The sequence below is a fragment of the Acipenser ruthenus genome, chromosome 21 (genome assembly GCF_902713425.1).
Source record: "Acipenser ruthenus chromosome 21, fAciRut3.2 maternal haplotype, whole genome shotgun sequence".
NCBI lineage: Eukaryota > Metazoa > Chordata > Actinopteri > Acipenseriformes > Acipenseridae > Acipenser > Acipenser ruthenus.
The window spans coordinates 24,016,938-24,036,284 of NC_081209.1; the positions used below are offsets into that span (position 1 = coordinate 24,016,938).

The window sequence follows — 19,347 nt, forward strand, 5'->3', positions numbered from 1 at the left end:
GATTTTCAAGCTATTGACACATGATACCGCATTTACATTCTGACCCAGCACGACGTTTCTTATTCATCTTTAAAGACACCAACCAAATATGTATTTGTTTCTAATACTTGTTTTAGGATTTACATGGAAATACAAATCATTAAAAAAAAAATGTATATATAAAAACAATATTTACTACGTATGATTTAAAAAGGCTTACTAACAAAATAAGTACATATTCTATTTTGATTTTTTTTTTTTTTTTTTTTTTTTTTTGCAAGGTACAGTAACAATTCTTAATATAGGGCCAGAATGAATAGCCAATATTTTTGCCCGTACGATTTTGTCATTTGCTGCCACCTTGTGGTGAAAGCGCTGAGTAGTAGAATAATGAAACATGAAGCATTTGGATTAGTGAAAGGCACTGCCATTGACTGAACCATTGTGGTAATTTCCTCTACACCATGCTACAAACTGGAAAGCCAACCAAATACTGTGTCATGATTGTAGGACACTGGGGTTTTAATAGAATAGACTATATATCATAAGGAGCATATGCGTAAAGCCAGCAGTAGAATTGTATATGTATTATGGTTTGCTAAATGCCCATCATATCTTGTGGTTGTTTTTACAGTGTTTCGCATTCATTGGAAGTGATGTCACATGTTCTGCAGATGATGAAATGGGATATATGTGATGTATGCAGTTGTGCTGAGATGGTGCTGAAAGGAGAATGTTATTATCTCCATCCAGTGGCTTCCCAGCCCTGGTCCTGGGGACCCCATGTGTCTTCTGGTTTTCATATAAGTACTATGACTGTGTAAGCTACCACAGTATGACTGGCCATTGCCTGGCAGGACTGACATTGCTTCAATGGTACAATCACAGTTACTGCTACTTGGTACCTATTAACAAAAGTGTTTCTCAAAATCCTTAATAATGCATATAGACTGGTTGTGACGTGTTTGGTATCTGTTAGCTTTTTCTATGATGAATCCTGTTAGGACCTTATTGCATGACCTAGTTTTATTAAAGCATTGTCCCATAAATGCAGTTTAAAGTTTGGCATGTGTGTGTACAGTTGTGAATTCAATTTTTCACAGTCCTGTTTTCTAGCTGTTGACATGGTCACCACCAGACATCATTTTCCATCAGCGGCATTTGTGCATCATACATGGCTGCATTCCATTTATGATATTGATTTCTGGTACAGCACTGTCTCAATTCCACAGTATCTTTTCTCTGATTGCATTTGATCTTTCCTGTTTTTCCTTTTACTGCTGAACTCTCTCTAAACCTTTTCCTTATGTTTGTAATTTTATAATGTAACCTCCTTGCTCCCTGTATGATTTATGAGGTGTCAGAGGTTGACACATTTTTAGCACTGATATTGAATATTTCAAGCAGTTTGCTTATATTTCAGGTTTTTGATTGTGTCAGTATTCACTGAATGATGTATGTTTACAGTATCAGAAGTTGTTGGCATAAACAATACATGGAAAGAAAAGGGCAGTGAACATGTTCAAAGCTGCTGCTTCAGGAGTGTTTATTTAAACATTTTCAGGCTTCTTAGTACTAAGTCCTTTGAAGTGTTGGTTCATTCTTCGCTAGCTGGGAAGGTTTCCATGGAAACAAGATTGGTTCCTTACAGTAGTTAATAAAATATCCCCATATTGACCCATAACGTCCTTTCTTGAGAGTTACCGGTAATATAAACCAGGGGTGTCCTGGAGGGCCGGTGTCCCTCCTGGTTTTTGTTCCAACTGTACCCTGAATTACTTAATTTGACCAATTAAGTGCTTATTAAAAGCGTAATTGGTCCAATTAATTAATTTAGGGTACAGTTGGAACAAAAAACAGGAGGGAAACCTGCCCTCCAGGACCAGGATTGTACACCCCTGATATAAAGCATTGAATCTTGACATGACAGTTCAATCCAAGCTATGTTTTCTTGTGGGACATCAATACTGTGGGTTTATACCCATTGTTGGGAATACGTCTCCCACAGGGGGATACAATAATCTGACATTCTAGGAGCAATCGCAATGGCAACACTTAAATATAAAGTAACATTAAAAGTCTGATAATCGGCTATTTCTCATCAGATCCAAACCAAAATCTATCCACTGAAGTTTTAAGAAAATCCATTTCAAAGAGGATTGTCCCAGACATAAAAACAACTCGTAATGCATTAGATAAGGCCACAGACACGTGAATCAGTGGGAATGCGTAATGGATTCCTACATTGCCTTGTGCTGGAATTCTGTTTGATAGAAGTTTCTTCTCTTTCGTATTGTGCTTTAAAAAGTGAATGTCGTTGGGATGGCAATTTTATATAGACAAGCGAAATATTCTGTTAAAGTGAAAAACACAAATGCATTTGATCATAGTATTATGTGTTATGAAGGTCATTGTTAATATGGGCTTGAAGACCATCCAGAGTTTCGTACAATATCCAGGCTGTGGAGCTGTTTATTTAAAAAAAAAATTAAAAAAAACTTTCCATACATTTTCAATATTTGAAAAACTATGAAAATTGCTGGCCCTCCATTTACTATATCTTTTTTTTGCATCAGGGTAAATGAATCTTCTAAAGTCAATGTGAATAACCTAAAAATAATGTAGTAAGTAGCTTAGAAGTCAGCTATACCCATATTTCACTACAATGGTGTCTTGCTTACTCTAAGTGGACTCAGTTCAAGTGAAGATGCTGCTGATTTATTTCTCATGTTGTGTAGCATATGTGTGTAGCTTACATTACACCCCCAAAACAAACATTAGAAACATTTGATTCACATTAACATGACCCATGTAAATAAACTTTAAAAAAGCAATACAAGGCGGTGATTGAAGAGGATTATCAGATAGAGACAAAATGACAAGTTTAAATTTAAACTGCTGGAAAATCCAACCTTTTATTTACTACATTTTTGTGACTACATAAACGCTGAAACATTTTAACACTGAAAAAGCATGATGACATCATCACTTGCTTATATTTTTTTTTTTTTTTTTTTTTTTGCTTAGCAAACACAGCAGATGATATTGCACGGCATTGAGAACAGCAGCAAAGCTGAACAAAAAAAAAACTAAAATTACAAATGAAATATTAAAGCATTACAGGAAAAAATACATAGAAAGAAATGTGAATAATGCCTAATGCATTACCCCTTTGTAGCTAAGCACAGAAATACATAAGAAGCACTTGACTAAGAGGAGAAATTGACAGAAATATCAATAAACTGTAATCAGATACAGGAATCACTTAGTCTGAAATGCAGATGCAAACACATAAACAACTACTGCCTTCTAATATGAAAAATGTCAGCAAGTTTTCTTTTATCAAAACCTTCTAAGCCTCTTCGTTTTTTTTTTGTGAAGAACTCCTTCTTGCTCTTGGAAGAGAATCTATACCTACCACCTTTTTCCTGATGATTGTCTTAGGCGTTGTCATTCAGTTACTAGTAGTCAAGCTATCTTGCATGTGGGAAACCAAATGTGAAGCTGCTTACATAGCAGGAAATCGCAAGGCCTGCTAAGCTTTGGTTTTAGAATCACCATAGTCTTGACCAATGGAATGAAGATCAAGGTCCAGTTTTCCTACAATACTACAATACTTTGGATTTCAAGCTGAACACTTCAGCTGTGTCCTGTAATTAAAGCTTGAGCTAACATACACTGAGAGCTAAATGCATTAAGCCCTGGGAAGCTGTTTTTTTTGTTTTGTTTTGTTTTTTCTCCCCATAAATATAGATTATTGTCATATGCTCTTGATATATATTTACTGATTTAACTGCCTTAATAAAATAAGAAAATACTAATTAAAACTTCTATGTGGCCTGTTATGTGTCTTAATTTTAATGTATGGGAACTATAGATGTGCACAGTGGTGGTCTATCATGATTTATGTTTCAAATTATAATTTGTCAAAATCCTTTCAGAAGTCATTTTCAATTTGATAAAAATCTCCTTTTTGAATTCTGTTCACTGATCTTGACATTGTTTATACTTGTTGTATTTTATACAATATTGGTTAGTATGGGCTTTGTATGCAAGAAAGTGTGAAAGGTGTGCTCTGGTTTATTCTGAGCTTCTATGTTTTATTTCCTAAAGTGCACCTCAATTGGTCTTTGAAAAAAATATGATTGGCGATTTAAACATTCAAGCTTTAAAAGCATATTACTATTTTCAATTTCTGCTGCCATTGGTTTAAAATGGGCAACAGACATGTGGCATAATAACTCTTAGTTTTATAATACAGTATAATTAGTAAATGTTTTGTTCTATGTCAGATGATGAAGACTGGTGAAAAATACAAGTAGTCACATTTTGAGTGCTTTTACAGGTACTGAACTTTGATGGGCTGAGAGCTAGTAAAGGTACATTTTTCCCTCTTTGAGGCCTAACTTTAGATGGAGAAAATCAATCTCACTATGCTATCATAGGTATGAAAAACACTTAACAATCCCACACAGTTTTTAACATTCACAATATTAAAAGTGAATCTGTAACCAAGCAATTCACAAAAATTCAATGAAAAAATGAAGGATTATTTCTTTTTTTTTTTTTTTTGGTTCCAGTTTTTATCTGAATTTATTTTAAAATGTTATTTAAATAATATAAAAGAGGACAAACAGCACAGCCTTAAAAACGTGCACTGATTCCCTGTAAAGTTTCTTTACAGATTTATTAGACTTTGCTATATATCATTACACGAGTACGCACCAAAAATAATAGATGCTAGATGGAACTGGACAGCGGTGCCACATGAAAAAAATATATACCCAGCAATGTGGCACGGCTACCTGGCAGTCCGGCTGCCCTATCCAGTCTGCATCTCACTCTGTGCATGTGAGCGCAAAGTGACCAGGACTTGGAGTCCTAATTTAGAAAGCTTCAGATTGTACATTTAGCAGGATTCCCAAAATCAAGTTAGCTTGCCTACAAAGTTCTCTACGCCCTCTAATTTCTATACCCGTGCGAATGGCAAATAAAAACTCAACAGTTCTATTTCACAAATGCCAGTGCTTTTCAACATTAAACAATTTTTTCTTTTTTTTTTTTTTATAAATCTTTGGATGTGCAGTCTTACCCATAAAATAACGCTAATATAAAGTCAAAATAATTTTAAAAACACATACACTGCCTTCTTTGCCTTCTGACTAACAAAGTAACACCTTTGAACCTTGTTTACATTGACAATTTCTTTTGGGATCTGGCAGTGTTTTTAACACTATTGAAGTGCCTTGCTAAGATATTTCTGAAGGTACACCCTGCAATAAAAAAATCCTACTCCTTCATATCTCAGCATGAAAAAAATAAGGTTGTAACATAAAGCTTTGGCTGTTTTTTGTTGTTGTTTTTTTTTTTTTCAAAACCTACTATATACAAATCTATATTTTTCTACAAATGCATAAATGAAAGCAATGATTAAATAAGCAATACAAAAACGCAATTAAATTAACCAAATCACAACACATAGGCAGAGAAAAGAGGGTAAAACTAAAAACACATTATCACAGCAGTTGGTTTTACCCTGTAAAAAAGAATAGTCTACTATCATTAGAATAACACACACAAAAGAAACTTTAATAAAAAATAAGTCTGTTTTTCTTCTTTCTTTCCTGCAACCCTAGCCGATCTTTGAAACACTTCCGTTAGCGTAACAGAGCAGTTCTGCCAAATCTACAAAATAAATAATTATAAAGCTTTTTTTGAAGTAACGTTAACAATTATCAAACTAGTTAGCTTCTGCCTTAATCACATAGACTCTCTATACAACATAACCCTAAAGATTTATTACTATGAGGTATTCGGAGACATTGGTAAAGAAATGCACGACCTGCATGGTAGAGATGCCCAGGGGCGACACATAGGGCAGAGGGAGAAGGTGGGGGGGTGAGGAGAAAAGAGCTTTGGTTTGTCAGCAAAAAGGTGGAAAAAAAAAATTCCTTTGGTATCAAAGTATGTTTTCATTGCATGGTTGTGAGGCAAAAGCACCACGGTGAAAGAATTATTCCTTTTTTTTCTTCAATGGTGGCCTTTCTAGAGGCTGAGGTATTCAAAGAGTATAAGGTAAGATCATAGAGGTCAACAGCGGTTTAACACTTTGGTTCAAGCAAGGCACTCGTCCTGTGAGTTTACAAAGTTTGCAACATGTTTGCCTATAGCTTTATTTTCAATGAAGAGAGTTTATACTGAGTGAGGGTCAAGAGGGAAGGGGAGGAGGAAGGACGCCAGATATCCACCACCTCATTCATGAAGGCCGTGCAAGAAAAAAATCTTTGGTATTCTTTGGTATCATCAATGTGATTAAAATCACGAATGGAAATCGAGTGAGGTAGCGTCTTTGGTTCACACTATAAATAGTAGATCTTTACACATTTTTTACATGTGGAAGCAGCTATTTCTTAACTTTGCTTCTTCATCGTAATACTAGTAAATGGTTACCAAATATATTTGTAAAGCTAACCACACCACAAGAAACAACAAGGCCAGAAAAGTGGTAAAAATGTGGACTACCATCCATTCATCAGGCCTCTTGCATTTGAATACACCTGGTCATGATAAGATAGGCATACATAGTGCTTTCTTCCCATTTGTTAAACGCATAGTTTCCATTTGTTTTCCAGAGTGGTAGTTTAAATGTAAGTAGTATAAAATACATTAATTTAGAAAAAGAAAAAAAAACTACAATACAACCCACAATTATGAATGAGTAGAATAAGTTTGATGTCCTAACACTGTCTTTGGTTAAAAAAAAAATACACATTTTACTTAGTGTACGGGACTCCATAGTACATTAAAAAGGCCTTTGATTCCTTGTATGGTAATTGCATTTAAAGTTGTCTTTTTGGATCATTGGGGTTTCTTATAAGATTGTAATAAATCTATCCTCTGGTTATACTCTGGCAATGAAACATCTTTTCCTGAAACATGGAGAAGAGGCAGCATGTGCTCAGGCTGCCTGTTAAAAATGTGCTTGGATGTCCGTGTCATAGCGTATCAAACATAAAGTAGTACTGTGGCTTCTATTATTAACTTGGGCAATGCTACTTTACATTTAAGATTACCACGATTTAAATGCATGTATATATTTTACTAAATACAGTTGAATCCCTTTGCAATCAATTCATCAGTAAATATTGCCATTGTGTAGGTAGGGCCTTACACAGTCCAGATTAATATTTGGTAAGTTCAGCCTATAGTATAGCAGTTTGAGCCCTTCTGGGTTTTATTATGAACACAGTCAAACCTTAGCTTAATTTGACAAATCATAGAGGCCACAAGCTCAGGTTTACATACTTGAGTTCATAGTAAAGCCTTGACTAGCTTCAACCTGCAATTGTAAGGAATTATAAACTAACATGTTAGTGTGACGTTAAAGTATGTACATTATCTTGCAAATCAAACAATGTACTGAATCTTGCTTTTTGGTCATATGATGTAATGTCATTATTACATCAATGTTTTAATATGCATAATCCTAAAATATTGTATATTGTAAGCCACTGGCGCATTTATTTTATAGAAAGGTTTGCCTTTACCTAACAAAAATAGGTATTTTTCATTCTGTAGGTGAAATCTTTGATTGTAATAGGGTTGAATGGCTTCCTTAACACATTGTTTTTATCCTAATGGCCAGATTTCAATTGGTCATTGAATATCTGATGGTGGTACGGGGAACTATTAGAACTTCGGTTTAAGGTGATTTTACACTTGCACTCCAGTAGTATTGTAAAGGCATGAATAACATATTTTACATCCATGTCATGATAAACGTTGAATGCTGGTGAGTCAGGTTATCTCTTTGGTCATTAGCAGCTGGTATTTCATAGTGTCTGTAATATAACATTGAAAAGAAAATACATGTTTATTATATAGGGCCTTAATTTTCCATTAACACCTGATGACATGCGCCACAAGTAAATAATACACCCTTTCCATGTGTCCTGAATATATTGCTGTTATATATGTGTTAATAATAATAATAATAAAGTAGTGTATGGAAAGTATATTGATACACAATGAAATATGATCGAAATTGTGCAGTAAAGTGTAATTTTAAAATGTGAATTCATAAACAGTATGGTATTTTGTCTGTCTGAAAGAAGTGCTCTCTATACATTGACCTATAAATAGTACACTAATAACATTGTCATTATTGGTACCTATATACAAATATGTGATTTTTTTTCTAATAAATAATGCAGGGAGACTTGTTTTTGTATATTTGGAAGTAGCTGTTACAATACCTAATGCCTTAATATGAAACTGTTGGTCAAAAGTATATGTAGGAAAATGCATTGTATTTAACAGTCTTACTGACCCCCTCTGTGATAAAGACTGCACACCTAACCAAAAACTATTGGTTCTTTGTAAAAAATACTCTTTGGGTTATCTGCTTTGAAAAAATAACTTATTTTTTCTTTGGTATGTTATAATATTTTAAGTTATGTTTTCTATGTTTTGTGAATTTTTTTCCCCTCCTGGATACTTCTTAACAAACAGTGAGAAAGCACTATTAGGCGATATTCAAAATGGCTCCACCAAGTTTGAACACTATAGCCAGATCTTTGAGTTCCCAGCTTCAAGTACCGACAGACTGGAATCGAATGAATATTCAAAGGTACACATACGACTCCACAACATTCGAGTTATACCATTGTACAGCCCACTCTGCAGACCAGTCCTGACAATGTCTCCAACCACTGGTATGTACACAGTGTTTTTTTTTTGTTTTTTTTTTGTTGTTTTTTTACATCATACACCTACATATTATTTCAAATGAAATAAAATGGTTCACGTGTTTTGGTAATGTCCATTCAATGACAAGAACCACTATGCTGCAAACCACCATAACAGCCAAATACGTTGTACGATGATCATGGATGAAGGTGTACGGACCAGTGTTATTTTGCAAGATGTCCTACTAAAGTGTGTTGCAGAACAACATCTTAATGCAGGTGAAAGAAGTCTTTGGTTTTCTTTGGATATTATAAATATCATAATGTCTTTTTTTAATTTTAAACAGTTTTAAAGGATAAACCTGCATCTTGAGGTCCTGGTCTTTGTTTTTAAAGCTTTTCCACCGAGGTTCAGTCCGTGGTTATTCCTTCATGCTTTGGTACAAGTGCTTGATGAGGAAGAGGAGTTGGCTGAGTTGGAACTGCCATCGTCCAGCCACTTATCCAGGCTCCTCCTGCGTGCATTCATAAAGAAGTTGCTGACCGTGGTCAGCTCCAGACCCAGCTGCTGGGAAATGGTTATTTGCAATTCTTTGGATGGGCGCTTGTTTTCTTTGAATATTGCATGTAGAGTGCGACGTTGAACATCTGTGAAGACCAGCCTGGGCTTTTTGGACGCGCTTCCTCTGTCCCCCTTCCCATGCTCTTGTTCTTTTCTTTTGCATGCTGGAAAGGAAACATAAGAATGTGTAAATTGTCAATATTCTGTTAGATCAGGTACAAATAATATATCACAGCAAGAAAGTATTCATAAATAAATACTGCAAGACACTGAGTTCAAGCTTCACGAAAACAGGATCTGAGAAATACATCATGAGAACACTGATGAAAATATGCAGATTGTTTAATGACTATAAAACATTTGTAGACCTTTTTTCATATCAATTCACTCATGGATATTAGTCTGCATAACTTAGTTTCTTGTAGGTTTTACACTACTGTACCATGTTATTTAATGGTGAATACATCATAATGTCATACTTAGTCACACTATTCATTGTGTGACATCTTAAAAACTGGAAACTGTTAAAGTTACTATAGGTGCCTGCTAAACACTAGTTCTTAAAAACGAGTTTCTAAAACAGATAAGCACTTATTGGTAAGCTACTGTATATTCACAAGCTTGTTTTAATTGAGCTAATGCTCAAGGTTATGTATGACTGAGCTTAGATAACAATGTTTACCTAACTATTTCTCCTTATTCAAACCTGCTGTAATGACACATTTAAAAAGGTGGGGTTTAGCCCTTTCCGATAAACAGGTGAACAGATGCAAAATATTCACCTAATCACTATTTTTTTAAATGCCAAGGCTCTTCGCCCACAGGGACTACTACCCAATTGAGCATATTACAGTTGTAATACTATGTGAAGAAACATATGAACACAAGTTCCTTCTTTCTGTATGTTTTATTTATAAGTGCTCTACATATTATTGATGGTATTCCTAAAATTAGTCCAGCTAATTTCTCAAAATGCAGTTTTGACCATAAGGAAATAAAACAAACTGGTGTGTAAGGTTTTTATAGGTTTGTGCAAATGTAGCTTTAAAAAGGATAGGTAATGAAAAGGGTATTATGCATTGAAATAACTAGCAAAAATATCTGACAGTCAGTTAATAAAATGTTTTATCTGGTTTAATGTATCTTAAAAAGGAGACACTTAAAATGTAAATATTGATTGTAAATGTACTGCTCATGTGTTTTTCCCGCATAAAATTGTACAGCAAACAAAGTTAACTAAATTGTCTTGGAAGATAATTCATTGCTTGGCATCAATTATGATCGATATATCAAATTAATTGGCTCTTCATTGCCGTAAAAGGATGGCGGTATACATTTTATAACGAATAATAAATTAAAACAGACGATTTTATCTGCCCTTCAGATACACTGCTGCAATGTGAAGTCTTTGGACATTCACAGTTTAAATTAAAATACCCATCAGTTAAGTAGCCCTCCATACCGACCCTCTCTTACCTCAAGCATTTACAATGGGATTCGAGCCTTTAGCGCAGTTACACAGATATTCAAAACTAGAATCATACTAAATCAAGACCGGTGTGCATCCAGTATTTAAATAAATACATAAAATATAGGGATACATCACAGACTTAGGGTGGAGTATATATCGCCAATGGTATTTTGAGTTGGGACCTAAAAAAAGATTCAGGCATTTTAACAACAACAACAAAAGTTATTTATAAAAATTCGTGCTCCAAATGTATATTGGGAGTTTAATTTATCCACTTAAAATGTATACACGCCAGTTCGATGTTTCCGCACATTATTGGTTCCATCACCGCCAAGAGCAAAGCATACCGTGTATTTATCACATTAAATAGGATACAAGGATTGGGGAAGTAATAACGTCTCGCTTTTCAATTGATTGCCATGTGTAACCGTGGGAGTATAGGTCTGTTGTTTGTTTGCATAGCCTACGTCAGAAAAAGTGCTCTCTGTACCTGACAAATCCATAACAATGGGAGGCGCATTACCCTGCAGCAAGCAAGACACGGGATTAGTTTAACAATAGGTAGCAAAGTCTGAGATTTGTACAACCAACCACTGCAATAAACCGCGGGGATTATGCGCTGTCCTTACAAAGGTACCACCAAATGTTCCTGTCACGACACTGCACTCTGACTGGTTATCACATTATGGTTAATAAAACAATGAATAATCCTCTCCCAACGCCGAACCCCTAAACGTAAGGTCAGTATCCTATACTGCAGCCATTACACATCTAAAGTAGTTCATGTTTGGCAGCGAATAAGCGTTTTTGTTACTTTAAAAAAAAAGTGACCGGAGGTGCTGACTTCCTCAGTTCTCCTGACAGGAACATTTCGTAGTACTTTTGTAAACACTGATTATGTAGCTGCAGAGAACTGTCCATGGTGCTGAAATAGGCAACACGCTGGGATGGGGAAATCCGGGCCTGGAGTTCTGGTCGTACATAATTATAGCATAATGTTGAAGTGCTTTTGGGCGTGTGCAAGGGTTTAACTTTACAACTAAACAATTAATCTAGTCTGTATGATTTGCTTTTTTTAAAAAACAAAATGATAATTTGAAGAATGAAATGTCACAAGTAAATTAGAATGTTTGCTCTTTTTTTTTTTTTTTTTTTTTTTTTTTAAGCAGGTGAGCGATTAAACCAGTATTTACCAACATACCTTACTTTATTTATAAGGACCTCGGTCATTGTACGTATAGTTGCATGAGCCACAGATGCCCGGCAGATGCCGCAGTTGTGCTGTGAAAGAGTGACCTGAGTTTTTTGTGTGTGTGTGTGTGTGTGTGTGTTGAATACTGTAAATAAATAACCTGAACCTGTCCCGCTAAATGTAGGCCATGGACACAAATACAGCACGCGAAAATGCTGTAACTATGTTAGCTACCTTGTTATCCAGTATGGGAATTATATATATATATATATATATACACACACACGCTTTTTTTTACATCAACCAAACGTTTAACCACCTGTGCAAGCTATTATGCAGTTACAGTACATATTATAAGCTTAAAGCAAACTTTAGTAACATTGTTTTCTAATAACGAAAAATAGAAAACGATGTATAATTTGCTAGTATTATATTAACCTTTTATTCTATTTGTGCTGTATTCTACGTTCAAGAAAACCTTAACAATCACACATCAGCACCACCGACTTTATCGCCTCCTGTATGGCGTGACCTCTTCTGCTTTCTTTTCTAATTGCTTCCACGCCATTTTACAGAACCAATCACTCCAATCAAAGTAGATATAAGCAGATAGCGCTTTAAATTTAATCCATCGCGTATTTGTTACCGGCATGTGTTCCCAGCATCAAATGCCTGGTTATTCTAAATAGTTACTGTAAACCAGCTGAATTCTTATGTGTTTTACGCATATAAAACGTTCCACCGTGTTAAACTATGCTTGGCCTCTATTTATAATAGTCACGAAGGAGGTTTTTTTTTCCCTTGATAAAGGGAATTTTAATGGGCAGAATTGTCATTAAATGTAAAATTATTTTGAACGTCATCCACGTTGAGGTTATCTTGGACTCTGCAGGCGCAAACATTGTGTATAGATATCCCCGGTTTAGATAAATATTAACAAAAAAAGCAAACGACGCTTTATATTAGCTGGTTATAAATCAAGCAGCCCGCAAGGACACTGTGACAGAAAAATCAGGAGTCTCCCAGGTGGAGTATTTTCCCAGAGCCAGTAGGATAACTGGGTCTGTACCCCCCCTCGCCCCACCGCGGACCCCCATAGGTCTCATAACTGTTTTTCTGTTTGATTGCTACCAAATACTAAGAAGCTTTACACTTATTAAGTAAAATTGTGTTGCTAAAATGATTATTGTTTCACAATTTCGCAGGCGATTTGTATGTCAAACGCTTTATCTCTAAGATATACCGTGAGCAGTTAAATATTAGCTTACAACAGAAAAAAAAAAAACACCTGCTCTTCTACATGAGTGTATGTATTAAAACAAATGTAATTAACAAATGCAGCTACAATTTGGCAAGAATTGTTACAACGGATGTGGTTGACAGAAATGAATGATGTGTATATTATGTTCACATGCAACTACAGGTTAAGAAATTGAAACAACACGATATAAAATGAGGTAACTTGTTAAAATAAACATATGTTCAAATGTAATGTCGTGTTTCCTGCTAAGCCTTATCAAGTTAGAAAAATGGAAAAATGCTTTTAAGGTAATTTAAAAAAACAAACTTGCATTGATAAAGCAAATATATGAATGTAAACACAATAAAGTCGTGTCTAATGATCTGTTTTGAATTATTATTTACCCACACCACGAGGTATATAGACATAGAATAGATACATTCCAATAGCAGTACATATCAACACATATTCATATTATCTATATCGCTTAGAATTGAAACATACCGGGAATTCAGAGTGTAAACATCTGGTAGGCCTAAAACCATAATCTGGAATTATTTTAAGTTTATAAATGTTGTTTTGTTTTCATAATTACAATATATTTTGGCGGGTTGTTGTTTAATTTATATATATATATATATATATATATATATATATATATATATATATATATATATATATATATATATATATATATATATATATATATATATATCTCCACTTTTGATGTTTAAATAAATACATTTGCATAGAAAGCTTAGTTCGGTTTTTAAGGAAATAACTAATTTCTAAAATAATAATTCATATTAAAAAATATTTATAATAAATAAGTTAAAGATGCGTTATATTTTGTTATACAATTAGAAAAGCGTGTTTAATATACTTAGATATGTTACGTTAAATCTGGTGTGTCCCTGAATATACACACAAGCATGAATGTACTTATTTAATTTAATTAGATTTTTGTTTTACTTTTTATATAGACAGTGGGATATTCTCTATAATTCACCCCTTCTCTATACTTCCATTTATTTTAAATCATTGAAATCAATATTAATGATTATGCTAACGAATTAGATCACCGTAACCTTAAAGCCAACCTTTATATTGCTGACGGTAGAAAAGAGAGAAAAACTATTAAAAATAATAATAATGAAGAAAAAAGTGAAAAGAAATTTAAACTGAAGAAAAAAAATCCATCGAAATCAAAGTAGTTATGTTAAATGTAGCAAGTTTATTGAACTTCATATTCTCGTTCGATTACCTAGTAAGTACTACTTTAAACGCATTTATAACAACCGAATTAAATGGTGTACAGTAACACGGTTTCTAAATAGAAAATATAAATTTTGCTTCTCAAAACCGTGCCAATGCAGACATTATGTTAAAGCTGTTGTAGGAAAAGTTATAGAGCGATATGAGAAAATAAAAGGACAAGATGGAGGCTGAAAGGGGTCAGTCTTGCAATTAGCAGCGTTGTTTACATTTGGAGAGACAGCCCGGGAGCTGTCGAGACCTCAATATTTCTTTCGTGTAACTACCAATTTTTTCTCTGTTTGCAGGAGCTTCCATTTAATCTTGGAGGTAGGATGCCCTCCAGGGGTTACTGGAAGGGGCAAGCAATCAGCAAAAGAGATGGACAACACCGTTGGACTACCGGTGGTGCGGATTGGTTTTCGATCTTTTTTTTAAGGGAAGAAAGGAAAATACAAGTAAAACAGCTTCCTTTTGAACAATGCAGAAAGCCAAACAACTGCGTATATTCCGTGCCAGCAAAACATTACATACATGGTGGTAAAATCGAAAATGTGGATTTAAATAATCAATATTAATTTAAGATTTTACCTCTTAGTAGGCTGATCACATACTTTCTGAACTCTGTATATCAGATCAATAATATCTTCTATATGTCTGCGTCCTGAAGGCTTACTACTATAGGAAATGGTACCTTACATGATACGTGTACTTTTTGTCATTATTTTAATCGTCCAGATTTTTATCTTTGCATTGTTTATGGTAAAACATTTCCAGGTCTAGAAATACAGATTATCCTATTTGATTCATTAGGATCTCACTACATTTAATGAACCATAGTATTCACTTACGTAACTTTACGCAACGTGCTGGAAAATGGTAAAGGTAATGTCATGCAGAATTGAATTATTCTAGCATTATATGTATAGTGCATACATATAGGATCTTATCTGTTTTAATGCGGGATTGGTGATAAATGTTATAATATTAATACATTAATACATGCATGAGTGTTCATGTATTACATATAATTGTATTATATAAGTAATATTTTATAATACAACACATATTAAGATTAATTAAGTATTTAACAAGCCACAAATTGGAATGCATTCTATAAGTGAATCAGGTTTAAAGCGAACAATAGAAAGACTGTGAGGGTATCTCTCTTTTTGAAAAGCGGGACTTGACCCTATTCTTTATTTAACACAGGGTCAGCTAGTCTGAATTGCCAGCGTTTACCATCTGATAACAGCAACAAGAGTCTCCAACAACATATTCTAATTCAAGTGGCTGTTTCCAGTATTGATCCATGCAAATGAATGGAGACTGGGGTCCAACAAATTATCGTAAAAATATCCTCAGGATCGAAGGAAACGAGCTTGTGCTGTTATGCTTTAGTGGGCTGTTTTGCCTTCTATGAGGTCGTCATTCTACATTTCACATTTCATGTCAGCCGCCAAGGTTATAATTTAAGGAGCAACTAAACTCCATGATTAGTTTCTCAAAAGGTAAAACAAAAAGCATTGCAAAAGCTAAATTACTCAAGCTGAAAAAAATGACACTTTCTGTTTGGAAAACATAATATGAATATGTGCTCAAATAAAAGTAAAAATCTGAAATATAATTTCAAATCACAATTTAAGATTCAGAATAGACCAGAACCACACGTTTTGCATTTTCTAAATATAACGTTACATCGAAATAAAAACATACAATTAAAAAAAAGGTTTGCGTAAATGGAATTACAGAAGAATTTATTTCCACCAAAACGCGAGTATTGGGTAAAGATTAACTTTCCTTTGTGCACATGAAGGAGAAATGGCTCTCTTTCTCTCTGTGAAACGGATCAGTGCCCCTGACTCGCGCTCAGATTGACTGTCTCTCATTCTCCAGGGACAAATTAATGGAGACCTATCAGTTAATTAACAAAACCTCACTCAGGACCACGTCACTGGATCCAAACATGCTATCCACACAAGCAAAACAACAAAATTAAAAAAAAAAATGCAAACAGCTAACACGTGAATACGGCGCGCGCCAGTGATTTCAAAAGACCAGGAGAGCTACAATGTCCTTTGTCATCTATCCAACTACATTCAAACAACTAATTAGAAACTCAGGTTTCCTAAAATAATAATAATAATAATAATAATAATAATAATAATAATAATAATAATAATAATAATAATAATAATAATAATACAAAAAATGTATTTTAAAATGTATAATATGCCTTTAAAAACATTTTAGAACACTTGCAAAAAGCATTTCATTTCTTATTTGCTTTGATAGTGTATAAACATATTTTCGACAATAAAAACACACAAGTCTGGTATTATATGCATATATATATATATATATATATATATATATATATATATATATATATATATATATATATATATATATATATATATATATATACACCCTATCCATAAGAAGATACTCCTTAGTCTACCCAATGTTGGATCTAGGACCATTTGTGAACAATAGAAAGATCGTACACCGCAATAGACGAAGCTATATTGTACATGACGAAAAAATGCACATCAACATTAAACAAAGTATCTTGGGTGTTTTTATTAGTATTAGTATTTATTTATTTATTCTGTTCATTACCGGTTTATTGCTAAATATTTACTATGCCATGTAGCTCACATATTTAAAACCACTCAAGTTGTATAAAGCAAGAACCGTCATAACGATTTATAGCTGTAGTATCACGTTCCAAAGAACCCATGGGTCGATATTTCAAATTGAAAACATAACCTCAGGTTTTTGAGAAGACAAGTTACAGAACTGGAGAAAACGCTGTAACGCATACGAGATTGCACTGTAGAATTTCTAAAACAAAATCAGCGTTACTTCACAGAACTTTAATAACATGCAGCTAAGAAATTGAGCTCATACTTCACCATGACCTTGCTTATGTTACTATCCTGTTCAATAGACGGAAACAGCAAGTACAAAACAAAATTGTCACACGTCAGTAAATGTCAATTATTATTCCCTCACCTGCAAGCCTGAGAGCGGACATTCTTTGGAATTCCGGCTCTTGAAGCCACTTCCACATTCTCCGAAAAGTCTCCCGGCCAGACTTGAGCTTGCTCCAAGGTTTGGGGTTCCTTAGCAGGTCAGAGAGGGTCCCTTGCGATCGGCACAGTACCCTCTGGGCAAAGATGGCCTGGGGGATGCTGTACCTTTTAAGCTCGGTGGTGATCCTCTGGGCTACTTCTTTGGTATTTACTTCTTCCATTTGCCCTGAATTGCCCCCATTGTTGCCCTGCGATCCAGACAGAGAGGATGCATTATGCTCCCTGGTGGAACCCAACACCTGGCCATGACTTTGGGCATTTAAGTGGTGGTGATGATGGATTCCGTTGATTTGCACCATACCCGCTGAAGAAGCGGTCATGTGCTGATCCCCGTGCCTTGCTAGCATGGCAGGGTGGTGGGCTTCAAATCCGTTGGGTGTCAGCATCTTCTCAGTGGGCATGGTGGCGCCAGGGTGGGCATAAGGTGGCAGACCCTGCTGGGAGTTGTGGATGCCTCCCAGCCCGGACCCTGACAAGGGAGACAGGCTTTGCCCCATGCCAGTGACATCCTTGTGGTATGGGGTGTAAAGATTGTTCATAGAAGCCAGAGCCCTGTCGTCCCTCATCAGTGTAAAACTGCCGCTCACGTTGCCTGGAATCCGCTGGTGAGGGTGATGATGATGATGATGGTGGTGATGATGATGGGGAAACTTGTCCGAGACCGTCGAGATGGGAGGTAGCGACTGCAGAGGGGTTAAAGTGGTGTAGGTGCTGCTCATGCTCATACCGGGGGGTGCCTCGCAAGCCATGGTCATGGTGGGGTGCAGGTGCCCCGTTAAAGCGTGATCGGGGGGCCGATGGTGATGGTAGTCGCCGCCATCCAGAATGGATGCCATGCCCATGGAGCGAGCGTGGACTGACAAGTGGTTGCTGCGATGGGCCACCGAGCTTCTGTGATGAGGACTACTGCTGCTCATCAGATCAGCCGTAGTTGGCACCTGCTCATGGCTCACCCCGTGCAGATCGCCAATATTCTCCATCGTCAGCTGAGCATTCATTATTATTCGTGCAAGCGTGTGAACAAAACATCTATCTTGTCTGTTTGAGAAAGGTCCAAAGAAGTCTTCACATTAGAACAGCGGAATTGGTTTCCTTTGAAATGCTTATTTTTTATGATTACTAATATGGTGTTTTTTTTTTTTTTGGTATGAATTTAAGGCCCCCGTTTGTTTAAAACAGCATCAGCATCCGTGATCGCAGTCTGATCGTGTCCCTCGCCATCTCTAGCCATGTCTCGTACTGTTTCGATTTCTTTGGCCACAGCTCTGCAGCTGCGGCTCCAACAGTATGAGCATGCGCATTGGGTACATTGCGCTCCCTCCCACAACCCACACACAGACACAGAAGCCGCTCCTCCAGCGTGACATCATGACTATTATGAAGGAGGATAGCTACCTGTCTAATGTACAGCTTGTGCATGTTTTAACCTGTAAACTGCATTTGTGTATGAGAGACGCCATGCGCCTAAACATGATTAAATAATTAGCATTTAATTTATGGTTTTAGTTTTTCATCATATATGCAGTAGACGACAACAAATCCATACGGAAAAGGGTCGAATGGAATTTTTTTATTTATTTTTTTTTTTTTTTTTTAGAACTGGTCATTTGGTAAAATAGACTATAGAGATTCTTAGGTTCTCGTGCATGCAGATACACGAATTGATGATAGGCTATGTCATGTATTTTTCTTTCTTTTTGTTTAGTTTGTGTTTCAGTATACCTTACCTGTATACAATATCTTATTAAGCAATTCCATTTTATTTAAGAAAATGACATCAACATATCATTGTATAAAACACGATTACCTTCAACATAGCTGCACTGTTCATTAACTCTTGTTCCAGTGTTCCATTTTCCATTAT

The 19,347-nt window shown here is 35.4% G+C and overlaps 1 protein-coding gene across 1 annotated transcript; it reads right to left on the reverse strand.

The window, feature by feature from the left end:
• Positions 1 to 2,862: 2,862 nt before the first annotated feature.
• LOC117427639 (hepatocyte nuclear factor 6-like) lies at positions 2,863 to 18,751 on the reverse strand. The gene is made up of 2 exons (XM_034045807.2): positions 17,404 to 18,751; positions 2,863 to 9,392 (listed from the first exon to the last, which is right to left on the reverse strand). The coding sequence occupies exons 1-2, from the start codon at positions 18,479 to 18,481 to the stop codon at positions 9,097 to 9,099; spliced, it is 1,374 nt and encodes a 457-aa protein (XP_033901698.1). The 5' UTR covers positions 18,482 to 18,751; the 3' UTR covers positions 2,863 to 9,096.
• Positions 18,752 to 19,347: the final 596 nt, after the last annotated feature.

What these genes read in the sequence shown, in the direction of transcription:
- LOC117427639 (XM_034045807.2), bottom strand. Translation starts at nt 18,481, where the DNA reads ATGAATGCTCAGCTGACGATGGAGAATATTGGCGATCTGCACGGGGTG. An exon ending in GTCCGCTCTCAGGCTTGCAG is followed by an intron (nt 9,393 to 17,403) that starts GTGAGGGAATAA and finishes TTTCCTTTCCAG; the next exon opens with CATGCAAAAGAAAAGAACAA.